The sequence below is a fragment of the Hippopotamus amphibius genome, chromosome 2 (assembly GCF_030028045.1).
Source record: "Hippopotamus amphibius kiboko isolate mHipAmp2 chromosome 2, mHipAmp2.hap2, whole genome shotgun sequence".
Taxonomy (NCBI): Eukaryota; Metazoa; Chordata; class Mammalia; order Artiodactyla; family Hippopotamidae; genus Hippopotamus; species Hippopotamus amphibius.
Window position 1 is genome coordinate 209,386,991 of NC_080187.1, and position 24,411 is coordinate 209,411,401.

Here is a 24,411-nt window from a genome sequence, read left to right on the forward strand (position 1 = left end):
ACTGTTCAAGATGTCTGAAGCACTGGTGTACAGTCAGTTTTGCCGAGTTTGAGTTCTAAGTTTGGAATGAGGTGGGCAGGAGGTGAAGGGTTAAGAGAATAAAGTGGTAGCCCCACCAGGTCTGTCCCCTAGTCCTCCAACCATTTACATCAGGGTCTAGTGCCCTTGACATTCAAGGAGGCTCACAGCCTGATAAATGGGGGCCAGACCTTATTAATGCCTGTGGTCAGAGACAATCGGTGGGTCCTTCTCTAAGGCAATGTTGGGACCTGGATTTTTGGGCAGGGGCTGGGGGGTGATGTAGTTTCCCACTGGCATCTTGTGTTCCTCAGGAGGCCCCAGTTTCCCTGCTAGAGTTTCCTGGGGAGTTCTTTAAAACACAGGTTCCCTAACCCCACTGCAGGCCCTGGAAATGCAGACCAAGAGGTATCAGCTCCACCTTAAGGGCTGGAAGCTGGGTCCAGACCCAGGAGACAGAAGAGCCTAGGTCAAAAAGAGCCTCTTGATCAAGTCACCAGGGGCCTGATTTCAGATTCAGCTTGTTTGCTGAGTGCAAGCAACTCAATCCTCTGTTTCCTGCTTTACTGATTACAAAACACATTAAAGATAATTTCATACCCATTTTGTGCACAAGCAAACAGAGGTGTGGAGAGGCTGAGAGAGCGTCTCCCAAGGTCTTCCTCCAAGTAGCAGGCTTTTGGACTTTAAACACTTGCTCTTGTCCTTCCTTTGAGGTGCCTCCTGGCATGGACTTCAAACAAAATGCACCACTGGAGTCGTCCCAGTGCATAACTGCCAGCTGGTGTCCCCCAAATGACACAGACATCGACCTGTCTTTTCCCATGATCAACATCCATGGGGTCTTATGTCTGGATAAAACTCTTGGAATGCTGCCTACGGGATGAGAAAAAAAGGGGGCCCAGGGAGAAAGCAGAGAGGGGAAGCAACAAAGTAGGATATGCAGTGGAGTCTATGCAAGTGAGGACAGGGATTCCTGAAAAGTCCTGTGTGCTCCTGTGTATTCTGCAGGAGATGCAGTTCCCTGGGTCTCCATGGCCTCTCTGTTCCTCTCAGCCCAGTTATGGCAGAAAACACGCTCAGGTCCAGTGGCCCCCATGATGCTTCCGGCTATAACTTAGATCAGCAAGAGTGACCATGAGTCGATTCTATTGTACCTTTCTGCTTATCTAAGCCCAACCTCCAAGATCCTATTCAAATGCCCCTCTTCTATGAAGCTCTCCCAGAGACCTCAGCCACAGGAATTTCAAACTGTGGCTGAGTTTCTGCTGTTAGCAAGACACCTTGCTGACGGCTCTCAGGCACAGGGGGATGAGGCTAGTGTCCAATAAGGGAGGTGAGCCATGGGCCTAAGTGACTCCAACACAAGGTAGAAAGTGATATGGGCCATCAGAGAGAGGACTTAGGGAGGGTAAGGCCATTTTAGGCTAGGAGAAGCATCCAGAAAGCCTTCATGGAGAAAGTGGTCTTACAAAGATGAACATAATTAACACGACATTGTATTTTGTCTTGCATTGCTTTTTAATTATTTCAAGGATATAATTGTTGACTCCTCAACTAGTCTGTGAGTTATGAGAGTGAAACCATACCAAAATTTTACAGAGTCTAGTAAAATTTATTAACAGAAGCTTAATAAACATTGGTCAAAACAAATTGTCTTGGAAAAGTCAGTTCCATTTAATCTTTGACCCTTCATATGAGGTATAGAATACGGATGCTGTGCCTCTTATGTCTGAGCTGGTCAAGAGAGGCTCAAACCATTAATTCAGCCTTTCAAAGTATATTCTTTTGAGCATTTACTAATTTCCTGGGAGTAGACCCCTGATTTCAGGAAGAAAGACAATGAAACAGGCAATTACTACCCATTTTGACAAATTTTATGAAAAGGAAAATCTGGAATTCTATGGGTACTACTAATCTAGTAATGAGAAGGGATGGTCAGAGAAGGTTTCTCAGAGGAAATGATATTTAAGTAGATTAAAAAATATGAAAGAGGACTTTGGGGCTTCCCTGGTGGTCCAGTGGCTAAGACTCGATGCTATCAATGCAGGGGGCCCACGTTTGACCCCTGGGAACTAGATCCCACATGCTGCAACTAAGAATTCACATTTTGCAGCTAAGGATCCCACGTGCCACAATGAAGATCCTGCATGCCACAACTAAGACCCAGCACAGCCAAATAAATAAATAAATAAATAAATACTTAAAAAAAGAAAGGGGACTTCTAATTCCAGCCATAAACAACTATGAAAGCTAGACAAAATATATGAAACAACTAATTTCAGGCATCAGATAGCACTAGAGAGCTCAATACTTGAGCAAAGGGAAGCACAGGAACTAAACCCACAGTTACCCAGCTTTCTCTGTGAGGGCATTTTCCTACTGCAGCACAGGGAAATAGAGTCCAGACAGAGAGCAGCAGTCTTGCTAGGTAGAGGAAACAGTGACTGGGATTGGGGCTGCAGAAATGACTAGGATTTGGTGGGAGCAGGCAGAAAGGAGAGAGCCACAGAGAAAGAACCCCTAAAACTCTGCTAACATTTCCCTTAGGGTCTTGGCTGACCCCTAAGTTGTGCATGCAGTGTGAGACTCTGGAAAACCTATCAGAGAAGAGCCACAGGGAGCTGAGATTTTAGAGGCTGCCCAGTGCTTAGGACATGCTGGGATTCATGCCCAGTCAGAACAGAAAAATTTTAATGAGTGCTGTGGGCTCTCAGTTGAGACCCCAGGAAATATATGCCCTAGGAGTAAAGACTGCACGCTAGGAGTAAGGGCAAACTAGATGATACCTGCTCAAACCAAGACCCAAACCAAGCTGTGGTAAGTTCTAGGTGGTTTCACCAGTATTTTAATTGCCTATCAGAACAAAATGTAGCATTATTAAAGGAAGGTAATACAATCTATAGCCTCTACTGTGTATGCTTCACAATGTCCAGCATAGAAGAAAATATTAAACAGGCAAAGAATCAGGAAAAAGTGACTGATAACCATAAGGTAAAATAGTCACTAGAAGCAAACCCAGAGATGATCTAGATATTGGAGTTAGCCAGGAAGGATTTCAAAATAACTATGATTAATATGTTTTAAAAAATAGAGTAAAAGATGGGCAAATGGGAGAAAGATAGATTATTTTAATAGAATTAGAGTCTATGAAAAGAATCAAATGGAAATTCAGGAATTGCAAAATAAAATATCTGTAATTAAGAATACATTGGATGAATAGGATAAAGATGGCAGAGTAGGAGGACGTGCGCTCACTCCCTCCTGCAAGAGCACCAGAATTACAACTTACTGCTAAACAATCATCTACAGAAAGACACTGGAACTCACCAAAAAAGACACCCCACATCCAGAGACAAAGGAGCAGCCACATTGAGATGGTAGGAGGGGCGCAATCACGTTAAAATCAAATCCCATAAATGCTGGGTGGGTGACTCACAAACTGGAGAACAGTTATACTGCAGAAGTCCATCCACTAAAGCGAGGGTTCTGAGCCCTACATTAGGCTTCCCAACCTTGGAGTCCAGCAACAGGAGGAGGAATCCCCAGAGAATCAAACTTTGAAAGCCAGCAGGATTTGATTGTAGGACCTCCACAGGACTGGGGGAAACAGAGACTCTACTCTTGGAGGGCACACAAAAAAGTGTGCACACCAGGACCCAGGGGGAAGGAGCAGTGACCCCATAGGAGACTGAACCAGACCTACCTGCTGGTGTTGGAGGGTTGCCTACAGAGGTGGGGGGTGGCTGTGGCTCACCGAGGAGACAGAGGCACTGGCAGCAGGGGTTCTGGGAAGTGCTTATTGGCGTGAGCCCTCCCAGAGTCTGCCATTAGCCCCACTAAAGAGCCTGTAAGCTCCAGTGCTGGGTAGCCTCAGGCCAAACAACCAACAAGGTGGGAACACAGCCCCACCCACTGGCAGACAAGCAGATTAAAGTTTTACTGAACTCTGCCCACCCAGCCCTACCCACCATCAGTCTCTCCCATCAGGAAGCACCCATGAGCCTCCTAGATAACTTCCTCCACAAGAGGGCAGACAGCAGGATCAAGCAGTATCAGCCGTATTTCAGCTTGTGGAACTGAAAACCACAGCCACAGAAAGATAGAGAAAATGAAAAAGCAGAGGACTTTGTACCAGATGAAGGGACAGGATAAAACCCCAGAAAAACAACTCAATGAAGAGGAGATAGGCACCCTTCCAGAAAAAGAATTCAGAATAATGATAGTGAAGATGATCCAGGACTTTGAAAAAAGACTGGATGCAAAGATCAGAAAGTTTACCAAAGACCTAGAAGAATTAAAGAGCAAACAAACAGAGAGATGCAACACAATAAGTGAAATGAAAAATACACTAGAAGGAACCAATAGCAGATTAACTGAGGCAGAAGGGTGAATAAGTGACCTGGAAGACAGAATGGTGAAAATCACTGATGCAGAAAAGAATAAGGAAAAAAGAATGAAAAGAACTGAAGACAGCCTAAGAGACCTCTGGGACAATGTTAAATGCACCAACATTCGCATTATAGGGGTGCCAGAAGGAGACGAGAGAGGGAAAGGACCTGAGAAAATATGGGAAGAGATTATACTTGAAAACTTCCCGAACATGGGAAAGGAAATAGCTACCCAAGTGCAGGAAGCACAGAGAGTCCCAGGCAGGATAAACCCAAGCAGAAACATGCCAAGACATACAGTAGTCAAATTGACAAAAATTAAAGGCAGAGAAAAGTTATTAAAAGCAACAAGGGAAAAACGACAAATAACATACAAGGGAACTCCCATAAGGTTAACAGCTGATGTCTCAGCAGAAACTCTGCAAGCCAGAAGGGAGTGGCAGGATATATTTCAAATGATGACAGGGAAGAACCTACAACCTAGAATACTGTACCCAGCAAGGGTCTCATTCAGATCCGACGGAGAAATCAAAAGCTTTACAGACAAGCAACAGCTAAGAGAATTCAGCACCACCAAACCAGCCCTGCAACAAATGCTAAAGGAACTTCTCTAAGCAGGAAACATAAGAGAAGAAAAGACCTACAAAAACAAAAACAACAACAAAACAATTAAGAAAATGTTAATAGGAACATACATATCAATAATTACCTTGAATGTAAAAGGACTAAATGCACCAACCAAAAGACACAGACTGGCTGAATGGATACAAAAACAAGACCCATATATATGCTGTCTCCAAGAGACCCACTTCAGACCTAGGGACACATACAGAATGAAAGTGAGGGATGGAAAAAGATATGCCATTCAAATGAAAATCAAAAGAAAGCTGTGGTAGCAATACTCATATCAGATAAAATAGACTTTAAAATAAAAAAATATTACAAGAGACAAGAAAGGACATTACATAAAGATCAAGGGACCAATCCAAGAAGAGGATATAACAATTATAAATATATATGCACCCAATATAGGAACACCTCAATACATAAGGCAAATGCTAACAACTATGAAAGAGGAAATTCAAGGCAGAAATAGAGACACAGAGGTAGAGAACAAACATATGGACACCAAGTGGGGAAAGCGGGGAGGGTTGGGGGGGGGATGAATTGGGAGATTGCGATGCCATATTGTACACTTTAAATATATGCTGTTTATTGTCTGTTAACTGTATCTCAATAAAAGTTCTTTAAAAAAAAAGAATGCATTAGATGCATTTAGCTGCACAATATACCTCACATACATAGAAATAAAGTTCCTGAGAATATATTAATGAATAGAATCAATTTATATATATATGTCTACACACACCACTAATGCATGGTGACCAAGTTTATCCTAAGAATACAAATTGGGTTTAATATTAAAAAAAATGAATCAATGAATATAATTAATATTAACAGAATAAAGAACCATCTAATATTTCAATCTTTGCAGAAAAAGCATATGATAAAATTCAACACCTATTACACACACACACAAATAAACCTCAAAAAAGTAGGAACAGAAGAAAACTTTTTTAATATGAAGGTGTCAACAACAAACAAATGAATAAACTACAGTTAACATCTTATTTAATTATGAAATATTGAAAGTTTCCCTTCAATAAGGGAAATAAGAAAAACATGTTCAGTATCACAACTTCTATTCAATCTTGTACTGAAGATCCTGACTATTGCAATTAGGCAAGAAACAGAAATAAAAGCTATGAAGATTGGAAAAGAAGAAATAAAAGAATTACTTCAACAAACACATGAAAAGATGCTCAACATCACTCATCATCAGAGAAATGTGAGTCAAAGCCACAATGAGGTATCACCTCACACCAGTCAGAATGGCCATCATCACAAAATCGGGAAACCACAAATGTTGGAGAGGGTGTGGAGAAAAGGGAACTCTCCTGCACTGTTGGTGGGAATGTAAGTTGGTACAGTCACTATGGAAAACAATTTGGAGGTTCCTTAAAAAACTACAAATAGAACTACCATATGATCCAGTAATCCCACTCCTGGGCATATACCCAAAGAAAACCATAATCCCAAAAGAAACTTGTACCATAATGTTTATTGCAGCACTATTTACAATAGCCAGGACATGGAAGCAACCGAAATGCCCATCAACAAATGAATGGATACAGAAGATGTGGCATATATATATACAATGGAATATTACTCAGCTATAAAAAGGGATGAGATGGAGCTATATGTAATGAGGTGGATAGAACTACAATCTGTCATACAGAGTGAAGTAAGTCAGAAAGAGAAGGACAAATATTGTATGCTAACTCACATATACGGAATCTAAAAATGGTACTGATGAACTCAGTGACAAGAACAAGGATGCAGACACAGAGAATGGACTGGAGAACTCGGGGTATGGTAGGGGGCGGGGGCTGAAGGGGAAACTGAGATGAAGCGAGAGAGTAGCACAGACATATATATACTACCAACTGTAAAATAGTCAGTGGGAAGTTGTTGTATAACAAAGGGAGTCCAGATTTTAAGCTGAGACCTGAAGAAAAAGAAAGAACCAGACATGAAAAGAGCACAGGCAAAGAAAGGAGCTTTGACCACAAAATGTTCAGAGCCACAGACCTAATGAAAGGCCATTTCTCCTTGGAAACCTCTCTGTGAATGTCAACTTCATTCACCTTTGACCTGGCTCATGACCTGAAATCTTTCTTGACTACAGATGGCCCTCCATATTGTTGCCGATTGGAGCTGAAACGCTGATTTGACCTTCATCACTGTGGTATACAGGCTTACCGGATCTTGTCAGATATAAGTCACTGTTGCTCTGCTAAACAGAAAACTTAAAATAGACAAGGTTTGGCACAAGATGAAAAAAAAAATCTACTAAGTCATAATCACTCACTCCATGACACCTGTCTTCTTGAGTTTTGACTTCTTGAGGTTTTGTGACACTGTTTTCCTGACTACCATTTTGGCCCCAGGTGATAAATTTCTTTTTTTGTTGTTTAAAAAAAAAACAAAAAAAAACCAAGGGAGTCCAACTCGAGGATGGAAGATGCCTTAGAGGACTGGGGCGGGGAGGGTAGGGGGGGACTCGGCGGGGGGAGTCAAGGAAGGGAGGGAATACGGGGATATGTGTATAAAAACAGATGATTGAACCTGGTGTACCCCCCCAAAAAAAAAAAAAAAGAATTACTTCAGATGATCTGCTTGTATAGAAAATTCAAAAGAATCTACAAGCAAGCTATTAGAAATAATAAATTAACTTAGTAAAGATGCTGGATATAATGCAAATATACAAAACTAATTGTATTTTTCTATACCAGTAAAAGATTGGAAAATGAAATAAGAACATTCTATTTTAATTAGCATTAAATATTGAATACCTAGGAATTAATGTAATAAAAGGTATGCTAGAATTTTACACTGAAATTTTCAAAGCACTATTGAGAGAAAATTTTTGAAAAACTAAAAAAAATGGAGGGATACATATGTTCATGGATTGGAGGACTTAGTATTATCAAGATTTCATCTCCCCAAATTTATCTGTAAATTTAATGTAATCCCAATCAAAATCGCAGCAAGTTTGATTAGAGGAAATTGACAAGCCTATTCTAAAATTCATAAGGAAATATAGAGGACCTAGTACAGCCAAAACAATCCTGTCAAAGAAGAACAAATATGTAGAACTCACACTAACTTCAAGAATTGCTTTGAAGCTGCAGTAACCAAGGCAATATTATATTCTGTGGTGTAGGCTAGAAATAGACTCACACATATAAGATCACTTGATTTTCAACAAAGATGACACTACAATTCAGTGGGGAAATAGTCTTTTAACGAATGGTGCCAGATTGATTGATTTTCTCTCACAGAGGGTTTGTATACAGATATATATTTTAAAGTCCTATAAAACAATAAGAAAAAGACACACAACACAATTTAGAAAATGGGTAAAAGACTCAATCAGACACTTCACAAAATAGGACACCAAAATGGCCAATTCACAAAAAGTTACTCAATATCATTAGTCATTAGAGAAATACCAATTAAACCCACAACGAGATACCACTACATATCACCAGAATGGCTAAAATTAATTAGACTGATAACACTAAGTGTTGACGAGAATGGGAAGCAACTAGAACTCTCTTATGTTACTAGAAGAGTTTAAATTGCTAAACCATTTGGGGAAAAAATTCTGGGCAGGTCCTACAAAAGCTAAACATAATGTCTTCCCCTTAACTCAGTGAGTCTATTGCTGAGTATATACCCAATAAAAATGAGTGCGTATGTGCATCAGAAGACATGGACAAGAATGCTAATAGTATCTCTATACGAAACAGTCAAAAATGGAAACAATCCAAAGATCCAACAATAGTAGAATAAATAAATAAAACGTGGTGCATTGCTACAGCTGAATATTACACATCAGTGAAGAAACATCAAGTGTGAAACATTCAACAATCTGTTAAACCTCAAAGACATAATGTTGAGTAAAACAGGTCAGGTACAAAAGAGTACTTACTATGTGGCATCATCTATATGAAGGTCAAAAACAGGCAAAATGAATCTATGGTGATAGGAATCAGAACAGTGGTTACCTGAAGGGGCACTGACTGGGTGGGAGGCACAAAGGAGCTTTCCAGGGAGCTGGATATGTTCTATATCATGTTTTGGGGAGTGATCACATGGGCATACATATATGTAAAACTTCACTGAGCTGGACACCTAAGATGTCTATACTTTACTGTATCTAAGTTATACCTCAATAGAAAGATAATAAGTAAGAGACTCCTTCACAAAAAAATATATGAGAGAATTCGCCAGATCTGAGTGGTGGGGTAGGGTGAGTGGGGAAGGTAGGAGAGGACATCGTGGGAAGCGGGAACAGTGTGTGCAAAGAATCTCCGGAGAACTGGAAAAATGAAAATAATGCAATTTGGTAGAGTGTTGCATGCAGGAAAGGAGGCGGGGGAAGCAGAAAGAGAAGGGGGTGGGAGGGTCCATAGAGGCCAGCTCGGGAGGAGGGCAGGTAGGACATTTATCATCAGTGTTCACATGGTCCCTTGACTGGACAAGGGCTTCTAAGAGGGCCAAACAGAGGCCTAGCCCTTTCCATCTCAGGAAGGAAGGAAAGCCTTGCCTTCTGTCAGCTGAAAACCAATCAGCGGGAGGAGAACGGAGATGACCAGTGCACGAACATGTGGGATCCTACTGGGGGATGAAAATGTTCTGCAACTGATGAACTGCACAGCTTGGTAAATTTACTCAAAAAAAAAAAAATCACTGAATTGACACTTGAAACGAGTAAATTATATAATACGTAAAATATAATCCAACAAAGTTATATTAAAAATCGGAGGCGGACCCTTCCTGCTTCTTGACGGCCCCCGCCCCAGAGGGGTCCTTGGGATCTCTCTGGCCCTCTGCCCCCACTCAGCCTTGCTCTCACTTCTCGTTGCCCCACTGTTGCCTGTATTTAGCTCTGAGCACATTTATATCCATCCCCTCAGAGACACCCCCCCTACAGTTCTCCCAGCAGCCCGGACCACAGGCGCTGCCCCCGCCGATGAGACCCTGAGGACCTGAGAGGGGATGGGAGAGGTCGTTATTGGTTCTAGGTGCCTGCTACCTGTGCTGTCCCATAACTCGGAGAAGGAAGGATGTTCATTCCCATTTCACAGATGAGAAGATCGAGGCCTGTGAAATGTGATGCTCATGGTTTCAGAGACAGGGGCAGACCCTAGGCAGTCCCTGACCTGCCAGGACAAGAAGTCAAGTCCCTGGCAAGGGGGTCGTCTGCATGTGAGGGTCCGTGTGGCCAGCCAAGGGAGGGCCCAGGTGGGGGGAGCTGCAGGGCTACACGGTGCGGCAGCTCTCACTCACCACTTCTTGCCGCTGATGTCATGCTGCTGCACCGTGTAGCCAAAGAAGGCGGCTCTGGAGCCAGGGATGACTCGGGGCTTCTTGGTGTCCATGTTGAAGGTGTCCGTGAACCCTGGGTGGGAAGGAGAGAGGAGTCAGGCAGGCGGAGGTCTCGGCCCCAGGGGCGTGACAGGCTCCCCCGCAGCAGGTCACCTACCTTGGAGGGTCTTGGCTGTGGATGGAGCCCCAAGGTTGGTTGACATAGCTCCTGTTTGGGGGGCCAACAGTCTGATGGGAAAGGCCCAGCCCTTGCCCTGGAGGAGCCAGTCTGACAGGGGAGGCATAGGCATAAAACCTACTCTTAGAGAGACCAGGCAGGTCTGAACAGGAAGACCCGGTCCCTCCCCGAGAGAATTCCTGGTCTCACAAGGAAGAGACAGTCTCTGTCCCCCTCTACTGCTCCTTCTTCCAGCTCTGCTTCTTCTAGCTTCTGCTGGTCTCCTCTTCCGTTCGTTTGTTTGTTTTTTAATCTCTTTTCCTTCCCCTCTCCCCCTCCGCCCTCTCCTTCTCCCTTCTCACACCTCTGCTTGCTAAAGAGTCAGGGAGCTGAGTTCCCACCTCTCTCACCCCCACCCCTCAAGCCTGGGGTCCTAGTGGCCACGGCTCCAGCGCTGCTGGCTGACCACCTCCTTCTGAATCCATCTGCAAAGCTCTGCCTGGCTTCAGCTGGGGCCACTGCTTAGCTGGAACAGCTAAGGCAAAGCAGAGAGAAAGTCCTGGAACCCTTTCACCTTGGCCCTTAATTGGTCAATTAACCGATTCCACCTGGTGGAGAGCCTTGGGGCAAAGAGTTTACCCCTTTGGCATTCTTGTGCCAAATCACAAGAAACAGCACTTCACACCTGTATGCGGCTTAGGGTTCTGGGTTTCCTCACATTTGCCATCATTTGCCCTCACAGGACCTTGGGCAAGCATCACCCACATCTGGCAGAAGGGGGTTCCGCCCCAGAGAGGTGAAGAGGCTTGTCCAGGGGCACACAGTGGGTCAGCAGTAGCATCAGAACCAGGACCTTCGATGCCTGCTCTGCGACTCCTTCCCTCCACAAGTCATTTTCAGGGCATGTCTGGCCTCGTTATGCGTCAGTACCTACAGGACCACCAAATTTGGGACCCATGGGGTTTAAGGGGTGGGGCCCTACCATGAGCCAACACTCTCAGATAAGTGAAAAACAATCAGCAGAACAGAACAGAGTAGACAGACTATCACTTTCCTTTCATGTGCAGGGCACTTTATAAGTTTCACACAACACTCACATATCTGTTATCATCTGATCTCCATGACAACCCTGTGATGTGGGCAGCAAAGGGAAAGCCAAGGGTTACAGAGGTGAACTGACCTGCCCCAGGTCCCAGAGCCTGCTGGATAGGGACTCTGAATCTCAGGCTTGTACCCTTGAGCATCCCTCTGTCCTTCCCGTGGCACTGGCCCCCCAAGTCTGAGTGTTCAAGGGCGATGCCCTGCAGCACGTGCTTGAATAAGGCCTATTGTACAGAAACAAGAGGTTTCTTCTACACTTCCTTTCCTGCTCAGCAAATGGATACAGTGGCCAAAAGTTCCATCATTAGAGTCACAGAATTAGAGCTCCCAGAGGTAGCACTGGAACACCTTAGATTAGGGATGTTTGATGTGTGTTTTCTCACTTATTCATGTCAATTGATTATTAGTGTTGCCTGGAGCACTGAGTTAAGAAGGATTCTGAGGTCAAGTCTGGGCTCAGTGGGCAAGACTAGTGTGATCAATGAGCAGTACCTGCTGGGGATACAGGAGCAGACAGTGGCAGCAAGTGGCTACGTAGCTGCCAACCCTGTCTTCATGATTGCTAACCTGCCATGTGAACTCAGTGTCACAGCCCTACGTGGGGATGGGGGAAGAAGAGTATGTTACTTACATACTCTTATTTACAAAGCCCAGCCCACAAATGCACTTGTCAGCCTGGCTAGCAGCAGGCAGCCTTGGGGAAGAGGGGCCAAGTCCAGTGAGCACAGGGGGGTGAAGGGGCACAGATCCTTGGCCAATAAGGGCATGTCACAGAGCAGAGAGAGACACTAGTGTCACCTGTGCACAGCTGGGAGGTGGACAGAGCGGGGTCAAAGAAGAAGTGGAGTTGCAGACGAGGAACTCTCCAACTCTGTCCCAGGAAAGCACATACACACATGCACACACACGTAGGCACACACAGAGAAGCACACATGTACACGTACACACGCCCACACACGCACACACACACATGCACACACACGCACAGGCCACACACACTCCTTGACTGGGGGGGCAGCACTTTATCTGGCTCCCTGGCGCCCCCTGGAGATGTCCGCTGGTGGTCCCTGGTCCTCCCCTTCCTGCATCTGAGCCCAGCAGAGGGAGGTGACCTTGAACAAGAGGAAGGCTGGGCAGTCAGGAAATCCAGACCTACCCGCCACACCCAGACTGGCGGGGGGTGAGGGCCAGTGAAGCCAAGGCCATAAATTGTGTCTTCAGGGCCTTCGCTTCCATCAGTGCTTCTTGGGCAAACGTGGCCAGGAGGATCCTTCCAAGACCTGTCAGCTCCCGTCACTCCTCAGCTCCATACGCTTCATTGTCTTCCCACCAACTCGCAGTCAAAGCCAAACTCCTTACCTGCCAGGCCCTGTGTGATCCCACCCGGTTCCCTCTGCCCCCTCTTTCCTGTCCTCCCGCTGCATCCCTCTGCTCCAGCCACTCTGTCCCCCGTGCCTGTTCTTAGAATGTGTCAGACCCGCCCCCTGCCCAGCGTCTTTGCCCGGCTGTTCCCTCTGCCTGGAACGCTCCTCCCTAGGTTACCCGCAGGGCTCTCTCCCTCCAGTTATTAGGGTCTCGGACACCCTGTCACTCTCATCCCCCTTATCCTTCTTCATTTGTCCTCACAGCACTTATCACTAACATGTTACATATTTATCTGTTTATTGTCACACGGCTGATATTCTGTAGTATTCTTGTATCTTCTAAGTGCCGAGGGTCACTGCTCACTGTTGAATCCTTAGTGCCCCAAATAAAGATCGAGCTCACAGGCAGTGGTCAAATAGATACTGCTTGATTGAATGGCTAGAGACCAGGACCTGCAGTGGACTGGGATGCTCTCTCCCCTCAAGGAGGAACAGGAGAAAAAATATGTACTGAGCCCTGATATGTTCCAGGCACTATTCTAGGTATATAACCAGTAATTTTATATTACTTAGTTAAAACTCACACCACCCCTGTGAAATAGATATTATCATACTTCTGGGAGGTTAAGTAATTTGCCCCAAAACTCAGCTGGGAGGAGGTGAGAGTAAGCCCACGATCAGGTAGCTTGGGGCACTGGGGTGATGTGTTACCACTGGGAGAGCAGCTTTTCAGAGAAGGACCTGCTGGGGGCAGAAAAAATTCTCTTCAGAGAAAGGGGTCTTCCCTCTTGCCCTCAGGTCCCACCTCCTCTGTCTTTGGGTTTGGTTGGGGGCAGCAGATGGGAGAGGAGGCCGGCAGCCCTGTGCTCCTTTCCTCCTCCTGGGGGCTTTGTCTAGGACTAGTTCTGTCTCCTCCAGTGCCCCAACCCCACCTCCAACCCCCTGGGATAGGATTATTGAAATCTGGCCACAGGGAAGAGGACGAAAACTCTCAGGGCTGGGGCATTAAGTTATAAAGTGCTGGTTACTACCTGAAGTCGGCGTTTGCTTATGACCAAACCAAACCAATCAGAGAATGGATTTCCTAAAAGCCATGTCAAGGGACTTCCCTGGTGGCGCAGTGGTTGGGAATCCGCCTGCCAATGCAGGGGACACAGGTTCGATCCCTGGTCCAGGAATGATCCCACGTGCTGCGGAGCAACTAAGCCTTTGTGCCACAACTACTGAGCCTGTGCTCTAGAGCCCACGTGCCACAACTACTGAAGCCCCCACCCCTAGAGCCCATGCTCCACAGCAAGAGAAGCCACCGCAAGCAGGCAACCGAGACCCAATGAAGCCAATAAACAAAGAAATAAATTTATTTAAAAAATGATAAAATAAAATAAAAGTGATGTCAAGTCTGACACCCTGACCTTGGCTCCCGACAAGATCTCTGGCCCGCTTTCCTGATGGTGGGTGGCTTTCATGCTTGGGGAACATACTCTTCTCAGAGATTTGTGAACCCCAAATACCAACAGAAGAAAACAAAGTTGTTTTTGATGGGAGTCAACAGGCCAGTTGCAGGGACATTGAGAGCCTGGGTGGGCAGCTTGTCACTTTACTGCCCTGGACATTGATGACAGAAGGGGAAAGAACCCCACAACTCCTGGGCTGCTCTCCTGTGGACTGTGGCCAAAGTTACATCAGCTGCTGCTCCCTTTCTCAGAATCTCATCTTTTAAAAAAGCATCATCCGGTCCCAAGAAGGCATCGAAACCACAGCAGGGAGTCTGAGCATCGCTTGATCTCAAACCCACCACTGCAGGCTAAGGTGGAGGCCACCGTCCTATCCCCAGGTGAAGCGGACACAGTCCCCAATGCTGAGACGCACTGGCCGACACAAGTCTGGAGCTCCCGTGGACGCAATAGCTTCACGGGGAGTGCGCGCTAGAGCTTAAGGAGGCTCAGCTGAGCATCCACCTGGGCTGCTCCACTCTCTACCAGTCCCACCTCACTGCTGCCACTCGCATCTCCAGGATCTTGGGAGACAGTCCAAAGTCTCCACGTGGCCCCAAGGCCCTCACAGCGCCCCCAGCCTGTCTCGTTAAGTTTTCCTCTGGCTCCCTGTGGTCCAGGCCCCAGGGCTGCCTTTCTGCTCCTTAGATGCACCTTGCTTCCTCCCATCTTGGGGCCTTTGCACGTGCTATTTCTTCTGCCTGAGCCTCACTGATGAACTTCTCATCACCTTCAGATCTCAGCACAAATGTCCCATTCTTCCCCGCTCCCTGGGAAGCTTCCCTGAGCCCCCTCCCCGTTCTATCAGATCTTGCCTAATGATCTCAACACCCCTTGTACTCACTAACAGGTGACCCGTGACTCCTCCTTTTCTTAACCCAGTTAGTAACGATACACAGCAGGTATGATCATTTGACTAGATCTGTCTCCCCTCCGGGACGGCAGCTCCATGAGGGCAAGAGGGGGTCTGTGTAGTCATTGCTGGACCCAGCACTGAGCTGGGGGCTGGTCTTGAACACTGCTGAGCAGCCTGAGGGACCCTCGCAGAGAGAAAGTGCAGTGTGGCCACCAGAGTGCTGGGGTTAGAGGAGAAGAGGGACAGCTGTGGGCTGGGGTACCCGGAAGCTTCTGGAGGTATGGTCTGGCCTTGAAAGGTGATGTGCAGTATTTGGAGAGGTGGCCCACAGGTGTAGGAAGGAATTCCTAGTGTGACTATGGGGCCATTGAAGGAGAAGAGAACAGTCTGCCTGGTGTCAGGAATGGCCCAGCTCCTCCCACACTCCTGCCAGGCTTCCTGAGGGCGAGGCCAGGTGTGGAGAAAGCAGAGCCTTTGTGTTGGGTTGGAGGGCTTGTTAGAAGCCTGGCTCCAGCATTCATTGACTAATGGGTGACCCTGGGTCAGGGATTTCTCTGGTCCTCAGTTTACTCATCTATAAAATGGGAATAATGATACTAACCTCAAAGTGTGGTTGACAAAACTGAATGCAGTGACTAACCTGTGGCAGTGCCTGGTCCATGGAAAGCACTCAGTAGATCTTGGTCAATTGGAACCGAATCAAGAGTCCCTTCTCTCTGTGGGTTGCTCATAGCTTCTGTCGCTTTCTACTATGGATTACAGTGATATCCACATCTTCCCTGCTTTCTTATCCAGCTACATGCTATTCAGGGCAACATCCAGGAGTGGCTTTGTATCTTTTCTTTTTTATCTTTGCCCTGTGCTGGGAATATGCAGAGAGACTTGCCTGATGGATTTCTCACCTTCTGAGAACGTGTTCCCAGAATGAGTGCCTGCTGGCCTCTTCCTGCCTTAGTCTACTTCCTAGCTCTCTGACTGGTACAGACAGCCCCCTACGGTAATAATAAAAACTCCAGTGTACATGCACATAGAACTCACTAGATACCAGGTACTATTCTAAATTTATTTAATCCTCACAACAACCTTTTGAAGTAAGTATATTATTATTCTTACTTTACAGGTGAGGAAACTGAAGCACAAAGAAGGCAGGTAACCGGCCAAGGTCATGCAGCTAGGAAGTGGCAGGGATGCACTCCGAGGCCTCATCAGTCCAGCCCCAAGCTGCCTGCCACCATCAAGCCTTCCTCCCTGCTTCAGTCACTTGAGCGTCTCACTGCCAGGACAGCCTGCTTCCCTCCCACCCCTTCTTAAAAACTCACCCAAAAAAAAAAAAAAAAAAACTCACCCATCCTGAGTCCCACAGCCTCCGATCCTGCTCACTAGAGAACAGACAGGTACATCTTTGATTACAACAGGTGGAATACAGGGGACCAAGTGTGCCAGAAGGACACAGCCAGAGTTCCAAGGGCCTTGAAAGTCTGGATGAAGCACCAGATTTGACAGCAGGAGGAAGCTACTCTGGGGAACCCGAGAGTGACCATCTCTCTGCCACCTGCCATCTGCCAGGGCCTCAGCTCCTTCTCTGGGCCCTGCTCCGGGCTGCAGGCACACCTGTGTATGCAAGACCTTTCATTTTCCTTGGATGGTGGGAGCTGGGATGGGGGCAAGGGAGGCTGAGATATTCTCAGAACTCTCTCATGTTATCTCCCTCTTCCCAGTTTTACGTGGGCCCCAAGAAGCTTCATGTCTAAAAGCAAATCACAGAAACGGAGGGGCGGGGTGGGGCAGGAGAAAAGACTCTGGCAAAAGAAAAGACCCCACGCAAAAAGAAATGGTAACGTGGACCTCCTTCTGCTATAGAAAACAAAATTACACATTCCAACCTAAGATGGGATGAGCTGTAGATGCCTGGCTGATTTGCATCCTCTGCGTTGCTGCCCCTTCTGCTGTGGCAAATAAGGAAAGCTTGGTGGTTCCTGATCTGCCACCAGCCTCAGCTGTCTTTCCCTTCTTCCCTGAGGCCATTGTTTCAAAGATAGGCATCTAAGAAGGCAAAGCCAGGTTTGGGGGCATTGCTGGCAAGGACTGAGGCCCTCCCCCTCTGTCTAGGCCCCTGTAACAGGTGCTAGTGAGATATGAGAGAAGGTGTGGGGCTTGGGGAGAACATGTTCCCCTCATCAGAGAAGCTTCTGCTGGTTGAGGGAGGAAGGAGTCTACTGGAGAGGAGGTGGCTCCGGTCAGGGAGCACTCCAACTGCAGGAATCCTGCCCTCACAGGAGACCTAGTAACTCTGCCCTCCCCCAGGAAGCCTCTGGAGGGTGGGGATCTGGGCCCTGCGCTTGAGAGCTGCTGGGGCATCAGCAGAATCACAGTGGATTGTGGGCTTCTCTCTGCCTGTACCTTCACTCGTGGAGGAGTGAATACTTGTAAAATTTAGTGAATACTTGTTAAGGGTTAAACCTCTACAGTGAGCAGAGTGAATTCCATACATCTTCTCCCCATCCCAAGACTCCAAGCAATGTGGGGATAAGGACTGGGTTTCATTCATCGCTCGATTCCCACTGCAGGGTTTGGGACACAGATATGCTTAGCAAAATGTGTTGAACTAAAGTAGAAGATTCAGCTCTGCCTAACAATAAGCAAAGCCTGTGAAGCATCCCCACGTAACTCTGGCTGGGCCATAGAAGGCAGACATTAAAGTGTGTCAGTTTCCAGGTGAGGTCTTAGGATTCCTCATCTATTTCTGTTTGCCCACTTGCACTTCAGCCATCACCGTGAGAAGGATTTGCTCAGCTGGGCCCACTGATCCCAAGAAAAGGATGAGAGACATTTGGAGCTGAGTGGCCCTAGCCAAACCCGGCTGGGGTCAGCCATCCCCCACAGACATAAGCAAGCCCATGAGGCCAGCTGGCCTCTCAGTTGAGCTTAGCTGAGGTCAGCTGACATCCAGCTGACCCAGACACATGAACTAAATAATTATTGTGTGTCACTCAGAGCTGGGGGGATTATTTGTTACATTGCATTATTGTAGCAATTGGTAACTGACTCAGTCTGGCTCTTAAATGATGGACAATCAGGGAGACAGAGGAATAATTACCCAGTGGGGACTCATGGTTCCTGGGGGTGGTAACCCAGTCATTCCCTTCTCAAGAGCTCATGGGGAGGTCTGGACCTAGCCTGTCAGGGAGCAGTGTCACCTAGCAGGCAGGTCATGACCTCTCCTGCCTAAGCTGCACATCAAGAGCCTTAGAGCTGGGCTGTCCTGCCTCTTCGGGACATAGGAATGGCAGACACAGGAACAACAGACGTACAGACAGACCCCTAGCATCAATACTGGGCCCAAGGGCCCTCCCGTACCTCATTTTCTCTCTGCCCCATGGCCAGGGGACATGAACCCTCCCCACCTCTGGACAATTTAACACAGGGTCAAAAATGGCGTGCAGCAAATATGTTATCAGGGAAGGGTAACTTATTAAGGTTTTACTTTCAAGAGCAAGCAGGGATCTTATAGATCCAATAGCCTAGTGGTCTTAAAACTTTGTTTTTCTGCAGTGAATCACCTTATGGGAACAACATCTATACAATGAAAAGCAGACACAGGAAGCAGAGGTTGGGGTTAAGGATGGGGGACAAGAAAGCTCCCCACTTGCAGTGACAGTCCTAAGACACTTCTTTGGAACCCTAGGGTATCCTGGAACACAGTTTGAGAACCGCTTGGTGAGAGAACTCAGGCTCGGAGAGGGGTGGGGATGTGACGAATGTCACCATGCCCATCTTTATTTACCACCACTACCTCCGTATCCCCCTCTACAGTCCTTCAATTCCACAAATGTCTGTCTGGGGTTATGATGCTCCAGGTTCCATGCTGGGTAGTGGGGACATGGCTTGTGGTCTTCAGAGTCTGCAGCCACGTAGGTGAGCCAACAGACATGTTTGCACATCACCAGAGCCCAAAGTGAAGACCAGAGATGCTTGGACCAGGAAGGGTGATCTGCGTTCTAATCTCAGCTTTGTCACTACACTGGACGGATGTCCATGGAGAGTCACTATGCCTTTCTGGGCCTCAGTGTTCCCATCTGTCAAATGAGAGGGTTCAGCTCTCTGCTATCCCCAGGCCCAGTCCCTGGCACATGTCAGGGAGATTCTCTAGAGCAAACACACAGCCAGCTTCCAGCTGTCGGCACGAGAGCATCTGTCTTGAGTCTCTGCAAACAATTTAGAACTGGAGGCCAGCAGTGTGGAGGAATGTAAGCTCATCTTAATGTTGGCTGAAGCCAAACACACTCAGGAAGGGGAATTCTCTAGGCAAAAATGATCATATTTTGCATTCCCAAGCCAAAAAAGAGAATTGAAGGAAACTATCATCTAATGCTCTGCATTATCCGGGCCCCAGCTCCCTCTTCCCGCACCTGAACCGTGGAGGCCTGGCCTCAGGGCCCTACTTCCCTGGCTGTGGCTTCTGGGAACACCCAGATGTCAAAGGGACAAAGGCCTTGGTGGGGGTTCAGGCACTGTGATCACCTTTCCGAGAAAGCCCAGCCTTGCCCCAGAGCTGGACTGTGCTGCTAAAACCTCAGTGAGGAAATTTAGAGCAAGTGGGCAGCGGTCACCATAGTTCCCTTCAGACTTGTCTTATTTCAAAAATTGAGGATGCCATTGGTATGCACTGAATCCTTGAGTACATGGCTATGTGGCACTGGAGTGACCACAGCTTCTCTCTCCCCGGGATCTTCTAGGCATGGAAGCCATGATCCCTTAGAAGGGAGATGTGGCTGGAGGACCACTGCCAAGGTCAAAGGTCAGAGAATGGACTCTTGACTTTAAGACAGCTGGTTCTAGGACTCAGAAAAGGGGACATGGGAATACAATGCCCACCTCCTGAGAGCTAGGGCTGCTGTGGGAGTAGAACTAGGCTGGGCACCAGGAGACCTGGGCCTTCCTCTGGGTTCTGCTACTGACTGGCTGAACCTTGAACTAGCTACTCCTTCCCAGGCCTTAGTCTCCATTATAGAAGATGAGGAAGCTGGACCATGTGGTCTAAAAACCTTCACATTCGGGATGTTCTGAGTCTGTGTGACCCTTCTCCTCCGGATTCATTTCCAAATTCACCTGCCTTCAGAGGGGAGGAGCAGGCAGATGAGCACTGGGGCAAGCAGATGGCCATTGTCCCTGCAGGTCTCTATCAGGTTGGCTGCCAACACCGGGGCCATTCCCTCCCTCCTCTCTAGCACTTGGGTCCAACACAAGTGCCCCTGAGCTTCAAGCCACTTATGAAAGTGAGCTGTAACACCCTCCCACCTGCCCCCCAGTGGCTCAGCCCTGAGCTGCCACTGCCCTGCTGCTAGAACTGGGGACCATAATAGATCAGGCGGGGACAGGTCTGGTGATATCAAGTCAGTTCTTACCATCAGGCCCTGCTGGCCCCCTGGTGTTTTAGAGCAAACATGCCCACACTTGGGTCTTCCCAGGAGAGGGACACGTGCCTCCTCTCTACTCTTGGCAAAGACCCCCTTGTTTCCTAGCTTCTCTAATCAACTTATCAGCATCTGACTTCTTTATAAAGTGACTGCCTTCTGGATGCGGCTTTAGGTCTCTGCTCACTGGTCATGATCACATTGCCTTTTTCTCAGAAGGAAACACCATGGAGTCCGTCCTGCTTCACACTCCTCCAACTGCTGATATCACCAGCCAACCACCATCCTCCTTCCTCCTTCCCTCTGTCGAAAAAGCAGGAGAGAAGCTTATCGCTGGATGGAGTCTCCTATCCTTGGCTCCCCTGGCCTCCCTCGTGCAGGTCAGAACACAGCTCACTGGGAGCACGGGGGGCGGGGAGCGGGGGGCCCAAGGGATTAGCCAGAGAGGACAGGGTGGGGAGGGGTTATGACAGGCGGCAATGACTTCTCCCCACTGGAGTCCAGAGAGAGGGGTGGGTTTAGGGGAGGGAGGGGCCTTCTGTGCGAAGGGCCAGCTCTATCCCCAGACTGGACAGAGGGGGAAGAGAGAAGGAATTGGAGAGAGACTTCCATGGAGAGTCGGCATCCCTCCCTGTGGAATGAACACAGCACTTATTTCTTAGGGGACTCTCAGGGAAGTGATCTCATCTGGGAGCCAGAGCATCCCTGGTCCACACCCACTGCTGCTTCTGGCTGCGAGCGGCTCTGGGCTTGCCAGTGGCTGTGCCGTGGGTGGCTGTGGCCACATGTCCGCCTTCCCAGGAGGAAGAACCCGAATCAATAATGCACTTTGACGTCCCCCGAATGTTAAACATGAAAAACAACACATCAGAATCAGAAAGCTGCCTCATGTGTGCAGTGAGGGGGTGGACCGCCGTGGCCGTGGCTGGAGAGTTCTGGGTCCCACTACCGCCGAGTCTGGAGGAAGCCCTCACACATGCGCAGAGATGTCAACAGGGAGAGAGCTCACATACTCACCAGCTCATCAGGGCCCTGCAGGTGGCTCCTAACACGCTGTCTACACAGCAGGCGCACTGGCTGCCCCTCTCCCCTCCAAGGCTTTGCTCTCAGTTTCCTCCCCCTGAATGCCTTTTCATACTGTCAGCCCCATCCTGCACCCACCTGTCAGGGGGCCCAGTGCACGTCCCTCTCACCCTGTCCAGCCACCTACCCTGTACCCACCCCACCCTGTGCTTCTCCTGACTGTCCTGCCTCCTGACCCAACCCTCCCCACCTGGGGCAGGAGTCCAGGGGATGGAACCATGCCTTGGACTGCACCTGCATCCCCTTGGGGTCTAGAGTTACAAACACTAGGGAAGGCAATGGACAAATAGGAAGTCAACACACACAAAGGGTGGGCTTGGGGCCTCTTTCACCAATGGGAAACAGAGGCTCAGGAAGGTTACCTGCTGGGACCCAGCCTTCTCCCTGGTGGAGCACGTGTAGAGCAGAGGTCCAGCCCTCCCCAGTCCCTGGGCAGGGCTCTTATTCCATTCCTTCCCTGAATCTCCTGGTGGGATTCAGCTGCCACTCTCAGAAAACCTACCCAATGTCAGGATGGGTGAGGTGCCTTAGAACAGTATTTCATCTAATTCTAACAGGTGACTTCGGGTTTTTTTCCCCATTGAACAGGTGAGGAAACTAAAAGTCCGAGACTGACTTGTCCAGGGCCCAGGTGCTGGTGCCGAGGTCTCATCCTGTCTGCTTCGAGGCTGCACATTCTTTACCGCTTTCGAGCACCCTCCTCAAGGCTGGCTGTGTCTATGAGAGGGCAGGCGGGGCAAGTGCCTGGTGAGAGCTGTCCTTGGTGGGGTTGGATAAGACCCTCTACTCACACCTGAAAATGACAGCCTTCCAGCTGGACAGCGATAGCCCTCTTTGCGAAGCCTTCGTTTGAGCTGAAGCATTGAAGACCCTATGCTATCCTTACCTTTGGTGCCAAAAGGGAGGCTACTTTACCCGAGCTGAGGGGGTTCTGTCCCTCTTCACCCCTGCTCCCTGCACAGTGTCTGGAATACAACAGGCTCTCAACAAAGTGGACAGAACAAACTCATGAATGAACGAGTGAATGAATGACCATGGATGAGCTTATCAAATTAACTCAATATTCATCGAAGTAGGACATGAGCAGGTGGAACACAGGGCAGCCCTCCCTTTACCCTTAGCCCTCTGTTAAATCACCCTCCGCTCTTTGGCTAGGCTCCTCTGTGCCCGCGTGATACGTGCGGGGCGCTGACGACCTCCAGGCCCCTCTTCCCTGGGCTGCCAACCCCTCTCCCCTACTTCAGTATCTTTGCCTCATTAAAAAACGGTTCTGTGTCCTCAGTGTCCTATTTTGTGCTAAACACACGCTTGCTAATGTGCAGCTCATCACAACATCCCCTCATTCCTCTAAAGCATTTGCAGCCCCATAGAAGGAAGAATTCTCTAAATCAGAAACAATTAGACACGGGCTGGGCAGCCTTCTGCGGTGGTGAGGGCCCCATCGCTAAGTCTGTGGTGGAGACCAAACGCCTGCTGGGGCAGGTGGATGTGAGCTGAAATAGAGATGCCGCGTAAGCACCCAGAGCGGGGAGATGGAAAGCAGAGCGAGTGCTGCTAAGAACAAAAATCTGCCCTTTTTATTTGTTTTTAAAGAAATCAGGAGTTTGCCAATGTGCTGGTTAAGCAGATGTCAAGCTCATGGAAAACAGGCCTAAACAATGAAAACAGAAACACCAAGCTGGGAGTTGCTGTAATTAACATTGTTTTCACTCCCAGCCTTGGACAGCCATCCCATGCCTTCAGAGAACACGTGGATCAACTTTGTCAGGAATAAGACTCACAGTTTTACAAAAGCCAGTGTGTTTTCTGCCTTACACCATCTATCTTTCTCTCTAGGTAGAGACACTGATCAAAATGGAGCTCTTTCTTTAAGCTTTCAAGAGCTGCTATGAAGGAGTTTAAAACACACCAACAGTCATATTATGAATCTGTGTTGTAAGTTCAGTTCAAGTGCAATGAAGTCTTGATTAACTAAAACACACACACACACACACACACACACACACACCCCAAGCTGCGTGGAAAACTGGAGTCAAGAGATGTGACCCCAAGAGATGTGACCCCAGTCACCTTAGGACCTGGCTGAGTCTGCAGAGCCTTGGGCTGCTGCTTTCCTCCACTCGCCTCGAAGTGGCCCAGGCTCCTGAGAACCTCCAATCATACCCCCAGCCCAGGCCGGCCCTGCCTTTGAGTCCCACCATCAATGGTCAGCTGCCCATAGAACATCTTCACTTGGATGTCTTATAACATCTCTCACTTCACATGACTGAAGAGGTGCCCTAGGTTTTCCTTCCAAATTGGCTTTTCCCCAAGTCTCCCTATTGATGCATTACCACCCTGATTGCTCAAGTCAGAAGCCTGGAGGTATCTCCTCAGGATTTTCCTTCACGTCCCATCAGCAAACCCTGCAGGGTCTACCCTCGTCATCCCTCTCACGTGTGTCCGCTCTTCTTTATTTCCTCTAACATCACCCAGCCTGAGTCATTCTCATCCTTTTCTGCCTGGACTCTCACAACAGGCTTCTAACTGGTCCCTTGATTCTAATTTTGCTCAGCTGCAAGCTATGCTCTTCACAG

The 24,411-nt window shown here is 47.9% G+C and overlaps 1 protein-coding gene across 4 annotated transcripts in view; it reads right to left on the reverse strand.

Moving 5' to 3' along the window:
• The window catches only part of ITGA11 (integrin subunit alpha 11), a 127,208-nt gene that overhangs the window by 85,679 nt on the left and 17,118 nt on the right, over positions 1 to 24,411 (reverse strand). For all 4 annotated transcript variants that reach the window (XM_057723045.1, XM_057723048.1, XM_057723046.1 and 1 more), the window contains exon 2: positions 10,329 to 10,440. In XM_057723045.1, the coding sequence (XP_057579028.1) occupies positions 10,329 to 10,440 (112 nt within the window). The remainder of the gene's footprint in view (positions 1 to 10,328; positions 10,441 to 24,411) is intronic.